The sequence below is a fragment of the Neodiprion fabricii genome, chromosome 4, assembly GCF_021155785.1.
Source record: "Neodiprion fabricii isolate iyNeoFabr1 chromosome 4, iyNeoFabr1.1, whole genome shotgun sequence".
Lineage (NCBI taxonomy): Eukaryota > Metazoa > Arthropoda > Insecta > Hymenoptera > Diprionidae > Neodiprion > Neodiprion fabricii.
Genome location: NC_060242.1, coordinates 32839412 through 32846089, shown reverse-complemented (window position 1 = coordinate 32846089; position 6678 = coordinate 32839412). Strand labels below are relative to the sequence as shown.

General features: G+C 37.1%; 2 protein-coding genes across 4 annotated transcripts; one reads left to right on the top strand and one right to left on the bottom strand.

The window, feature by feature from the left end:
- The first annotated feature begins 616 nt into the window (after positions 1-616).
- On the top strand, positions 617-4200 carry LOC124180151 (transmembrane protein 115). Its single transcript, XM_046565272.1, has 4 exons — positions 617-1320; positions 1572-1827; positions 1993-2169; positions 2362-4200. The coding sequence occupies exons 1-4, from the start codon at positions 780-782 to the stop codon at positions 2564-2566; spliced, it is 1179 nt and encodes a 392-aa protein (XP_046421228.1). The 5' UTR covers positions 617-779; the 3' UTR covers positions 2567-4200.
- On the bottom strand, positions 3994-6575 carry LOC124180150 (E3 ubiquitin-protein ligase Hakai). Of its 3 annotated transcripts, none has more exons than XM_046565269.1 (5): positions 6324-6575; positions 6136-6239; positions 5747-6058; positions 5434-5622; positions 3994-5338 (listed from the first exon to the last, which is right to left on the bottom strand). In XM_046565269.1, exons 2-5 carry the CDS (start codon positions 6235-6237, stop codon positions 4658-4660), a joined length of 1284 nt encoding a protein of 427 aa, XP_046421225.1. In that variant the 5' UTR covers positions 6238-6239; positions 6324-6575; the 3' UTR covers positions 3994-4657. The 3 variants fall into 3 exon arrangements, with proteins under 3 accessions (XP_046421225.1, XP_046421226.1, XP_046421227.1); XM_046565270.1 differs by having other exon boundaries at positions 6442-6575; XM_046565271.1 differs by having other exon boundaries at positions 6532-6556.
- Between the last annotated feature and the right edge of the window lie 103 nt (positions 6576-6678).

The window sequence follows — 6678 nt, the reverse complement described above, 5'->3', positions numbered from 1 at the left end:
TCGAGTAGGCAGCCATCAGTTTTACGACTTCGAGCGTTCTTCGAGCATGGAGTACTTCGAGATTAACAGTGGTGCATTTTCGCTACCACCCATATTTGAGCGGCATTGACACACAGATATGATTCGACATGTTTAATTTGCAGCGTAATTGATTAATAAGAAGTGATTCAATCGACTTTAGTACGTTCAGCGTAATTGAAAGACTTAAGTCAACGACAATGTTATCCAACAATTACACATCGAAAAAAGTAATAAATTAGTATTACCAAAAATACTTGCATCGATTGAATGTACATTAGAGCAAATAAAACTACGACCTTCGCTGCACCTGAATGTACATGTATTTTTGTTAGAACATACAAATTGCAAAGTTCTGAAATTACGGACGTGATCAGGATTCTAGGCCCCTTTTATCCTGTAATTGTATTGGCGCGCTAGCCATGCTTTTTTGACCATGAAAATCACGAGATTGAAGTAAAAAAGGGAAATTTATCTTTAATATTATAATTAATAACTCCTATTAATTTAGCTAGTTCCAATCTTAAATCGTGAATATCTTGAGAACGGTGATAGATACGGCAAAAATAGCAATAATTTGGAGTCGGGTGTGGAGGAAATTTATTTTTAATAATATAATTATTAACTCCTATTAATTTGATTATTTTCGATTTTAAATCGCGAATATCTCGAGAACGGTGATAGATACGGCAAAAATAGCAATAATTCGGGGTCAGGTCAGGAGCACACCGATTACAACAGGCAAGCAAAGCACTTTGTGGATGCAGCGCCAGTTGGCGCAAGTTGGCGCAAACGTCAGATCAGAGGGGAAGTTGGCTCCTGGATTTGAAGAGGTTAAAAGTGTTCAAGAAATGGCAACAATAAAGGGATTAGGGAGGAATATTCCTTACTTAAGGCAACAGTTCGCAGCCTTACTAGGAAACACGAGTGCTAGTGTTAAATTCATATGCGTAGTCGTGTTGTTTTCATACTGTCTGTCTTACTCTGAGGAGGCTGTACGGATACTGAGTGTAACACCAGGTTATCTTTTACCACCTGCATTCTGGATCTGGACAGCTTTTACGTTCTGCTTTCTTGAAATACATTTCTGGGAAGTATGCGTCGACATAATCACCGTAGGTCTTTGCGGAAAGCTAATAGAACCCCTGTGGGGCGCTATGGAAATGATGACATTCTTTGCTATCGTCAATTTTGGTGTTGCCGTTCAATCTGCTCTTTTCTATCTCTTCCTCTACATGTGCACCAACGACACCGATCTACTATTTGACATACACATTCACGGATTAACAGGATATATTGCAGGTATTTTAAATATAAAAAATTTAAGATTGTATTCAAACTACCATCCAAAGTCTACCTCTAGCTCTCAAAACAAATGCTTAATCTTATCGTAAAATAAACCTCATTAACCGCCTTTTATGTTCCAACGCATCATTGATTTGTACCAATGGCTATTTGTTTGGATGCATAGAAACATGACTTTATTCAGAAAGAAAATTAGTATTACAAATCAATTGGTATAATTTATTCAAATACCATGTATCTTATTTCAGGTGTCAGCGTAGCTGTGAAACAGATAATGCCAGATCACATCCTGGTAAAAACTCCGATAGGAAAAATATCAAACAGGAATATTCCTCTGATGGTTTGGGTCGTTGCGCTACTTCTCTGGCTTCTTGGTTTACTGGAAGGAACGCATCCAACAATGTTTCTGAGCGGTCTTCTCATCTCTTGGATTTATTTACGCTTTTATCAAAGACACAATAATGGAACAAGAGGCGATATGGCTGATAACTTCACTTTTGCAAGGTGGAAATCAATAATAAGCTATTTCTATTCTGGAATACACTTTCATTTATGTTTGGCAAATGGAATGCTATTGAAACATAACTGCTCTCTAATACCACCTTGAAAATATTACGTAGATACATAATATCAAATCTTATAACAACTACAATCGCAATTTTCTTTCAGTTTCTTTCCCAATGTATTACAGCCACCCATAGCAGTTGTCGGAAACACAGTACATGGATTTCTAGTCCGATTTGGTGTCTGCAAAAAAGTTGTTCGCAGATTTGACATGTCCAATGCACCTCCAGGCTTGGTAATTAGCTTACCAGGAATCGATCCTCACGATAGCGAAAGACGTAGGTATGTATTAGAAAAAAAGACACTTGAATTAATAGTACTAAGTTGACATTGCCTTGTCATGCATTTCTTTAAACCAAACTATACTATAAAATTTTATTAAAAATTCGAAATTGTACATAAATATGAATTAGTTAGAAATTATACGTTAGAAATGTTACTCTCAACATTTATTGTTTCTATGTTTGTTTTCAGACAAATAGCATTAAAAGCTCTTAGTGAGAGGTTAAGTAAGGATCACGCCAAACCTTGGCAACCAGATAGAAGTAAGAAGCATTCACCTGTTCCGCCAGCTGTATCAATCCCAATACCCGAATCAACGACACCAAAGCCACTGGCGTCTCCGCTAATCCCTCAGACCAGTGTAAACATACACAATCACCCGTCCACAAGCACGTGATCATCCAGAATTGACTGATTTCAATAATATTGTAAAAATTGGCAAAGGTTTTGCAAAATGATCTCATATGCGCAAGATTTGGTATACAAAGTGAAAAGTTTGTAGTCAAAGTTATTCTTTTTATGTGTATCCTAAAATCCCATTGAGAAGATTGAATCTCGTAAACTGAATAATTGCACAGTCAAAATATAGCGTGACCTCTACTTGTCACAATAATTCGAAAATCACAGAATTTACAAAGAAATTAATCAAACCTGATGAAAACCTTAATAATGTCAAAGAATTTTTCATGTCTGGACTTTCATTGAAAACTTGAACTCTTATTATTGTAGATGTCGATGAATTTCGAAGATCTACATTAAAATCAAAAGCGTGTTCTAATACGAGTTGGAAAACACAAGCTTAGAAAGTTTAACGTTCCTGCTATACTTTGTAGTATCGCTGCTCTTCTTTTACAAAGTTCATATGAGAAAACGATCGATTTTGCGATTAACGTGGCTTTATTATAAAATGTTGCTGTAAGTTTTAACGGACTGTTTGACAGAAAATTATACTTCAACCGTGTTATATAGTCTCTCAATTCTCTTACAGTTAGAATTGCACTTCAAGCATTTCAGTAACCTCACACTCCAATTATCAGTACAAGATCGTTTCAATGCACAGTAACACAGAAATGCATCTGGTTACCGTAACTCATAGTAAGTGAGGATGGACAAATACATTGAGATCAGCCTATTCTTTTACATCAATCGAGGATAATAATTATGAAACCCAAATGATTCATTTCATCACTTTTCTTTTCAGCCTTTTAAAAATTATATCTGTCTTCCTGCAAAAGAATTATCATGTAATAAGTTATACGTGTGTATAATAATACAAGAACTTTTGTTGGGAGTTCTTACACAAGCTATCGCTGCACAAGAGACAACTTTTGAATTCTACAAGTTGTAGTTCTGTGACTTGCCTGTATGTAGGAAAACGGGTGACCTGATTCGTTCGGACTCTGAAGTGCACTGTTATGTCCAGCTTATGTGTCCAAGAGGATAATGTATTTCAATCAGAATGATTTAGATAAAACCAAAGCATAAGCACGTGAAAATAAATACGATGGGATCAAGGTGCAAGAAACCCGGACATGTTATATATAACACGAAATAATTTTGTGATGGATTCAAATTGAAAAACTATTTTTATGCATAGTATAAATGAGTTCTTCAGAAACTATTAAAGTTTTAAAATGAAGTATCTTGACCTGATACTTATGCAGCGCTGGAATGTACTTCTAAAGATTTTTTATGTTTGGAATCAACAAAGATTCGTGTGGAGGCTGAGTGAGAATACAATTCAATGCGTTGCAAAGTATATGGCTGGGATAACACTACGTGAATAAATGAACATTCGCTAGGTAAAATGATGAGAAACTTAAGTAATATTATATAATATATTTAAATGTTAAATATAATTGATTTTGTAAATACATTGCATCCTGTCATTCTGTACAATATTATATCTCTCTGATTACAATTTCTTTACTTTTTTGCAAAGTAGGTACAAATTATTACTCTTAGGCTCGAGATTACTCAATATAAACTCGAACTATAAGAGAATGTGTATGTAGTGCAGGAGTTTTTGTTCGATTTGACTAAAAAACATATTCAGCTCCCAATATAATTGAAACAAAAATATCGTAATTTACCTGAAAACAAACTATCAAAAAAACTACGCCATTCTGTACAGCTCTTAAATAACATTTAAAAATAGAATACAACCAATTCTTATACAGATAGTTTTTTCACTAGTAGCCTATTAAAATACTTGTAAAAATATGAAAGTGTAAACGTAGTCAATCTATAGTGTACTCGATTTTGATATACTAGAAGTAATGTACGTATATAGAAACGTCATTTTTTGATATTAATACCAGTACACACATTCGCAAAGCAAAGGAAAAATGCATCTATAAGATTGAACAGTGGATAGCGGTAGGTCACTCAAACTTTATTAACACATATTTTTTCTCAACGGTAAACCTTGTCGCGGTAATTTTGACTATGTGCCGTACATGAGCAGAAAAGAAAAAAGACTCAATTCCTATCTATAAAACTGCTGTTGATGTTGGGTCCACTGAGGTTGCGGCGGAGGTGCCTGTTGCTGCGGAGGTGGAGGACCGTACTGTTGTTCTTGCATGTATGAGGTTGCAGGTGGTCTTATTGCAGTCGAACTTGAAGGACCATACTGCTGCTGCGAAGGTGGTGGGGCGTAGGTGACTTGCGACGGATGCTGCGGCTGAGGATAGTACTGTTGCGTTTGTGAAACAGGAGGAGGTACGTTGTAGCCTCCGTAATTCACTTGCGGCGGAGGAGGAGGTTGATAATAATGATGATTTTGCTGATTATGCATGTCATGTGTAGTTATAGTGGTATCTTGGATGGGTACAGTTATTAGGTTCGTCCTCATCGGCGTATTGGTAGGAGGTGGGGCAGAGCTTTGTTGATAGTTTTGCATAGGGATAATAGGCTGCGGTCTGTGTTGCTGTTGCCGATGTTCAACCTGCTGTTGATTTACCATAGAATTAACTCTTGGATCATTTCCCATTATTGGCTGAACCATGTGAGATTGAACCTGTTTCATTCTACTAGTTTGCATTGAAACTGGTGGAATTTTTGTCATTTGTGTATCCATTTCTGGTTTAGAATGCAAGTACTGCTGGTCAACTTGCAATCCTTGAACCGGCGCAGAAGGAGCTGATATATGTCGATGATTGATGTGAGCCTGAGAAAGAAAATATATATTCTACTTGGTATTTCTTAAATATTTGGAAAAGAACATTTTGAGTCTTGCCTTCGCATCACTGTAAACAAACAAACCTGCAAATCTCTTTGACTTAGGTAGGTTCTTCTACATCCAGCATTTCCGTACCTAGTTCCACCATGAGTACACATAAACACTGTACCAAGCCCAGTCTGCTCTACTCTGGAAACCTTTTCCATACACCTTGGGCAGACTTTATCCTCTCTTTTAGCACAGGACAAGCAAAACACATGCTTGCAAGGTATCTAATCCAAATGAGACAACAAACGAATGAGTAAAATTTTGGTCTGATTATTATAAGGATACCCATCACTTCCTTAAATGAGTAAAAAAAAATACTGTCAAATTTGCTCATAATCAAACCCGTACCATACGTCCGTAAATAAGGATCGGTTTAAGACACTTGTCGCAGCAATGAATCATCGGATTTAAGACCTTTTCTCCAATAAGATTTACTCTATGGTCCCAACGAAGACGTAACATTGGTTCGGGAGGTCCTCGGTTTATAGTTGTAAAGGTCGGAGCTTCTAGTTGTGATATATCAGCTTCCAGATCAAATTGTTGCTCGATTGGTGGTTGCTGAGCTTGTTGAGGCTCCTGTTGTTCAGGTTCTATCCCGCTTGTTTCCATAGGAGTTTCTTCAGCCGCTTGTGGCACATCATCTTCATCACTTTCTATAATCTGGGGATTATGAGTTATAATGAAGGTGATTATGCGTATAGCAGTTTTTTCAGTCATCTTTCATTCATAATAAACACCTTGACAGCTTTTTTCCCACGGCCCCTAGCTCGTCCCCTAGGACGGCCACGGGCTCTCCCTCGAGCTCTGCCCCTCATTCTTTTGGCACCATCTTCCTCCATAACTAAAACAACACGAATGAAGTATCAATGCACTGTCAGTTCGGTTGCCCATAATTCTGAACATCAACTAGTGATAACCTGCTTACATGTGTTAGGTTAGGTTCGAAATGGAAGACATAAGTGAGACAGTACGATGTGAAATGAAGTTCAAAGCGAATCCTATCATCCACAATCCATCTAATACAATATTTTTTAAAAACAGACCTTAAAATACTAGACGAAATGTTTACAAAGGTTGGATTTTGTAACAAAATACTTTATAACATCATGTTACGTTCACGTCGCTTAACCAACCTCGCGTATGCTACACTCCGTACGCACACGAGTTCGAAATGAAACTGACAATGATTGAACACCAACACAGCCAGTCGGCGAAGTGCGAACGACTTCACTGATCCCGCCGGATGCGATTTGTTTTCGTTGCCACGGCAACGATATAAC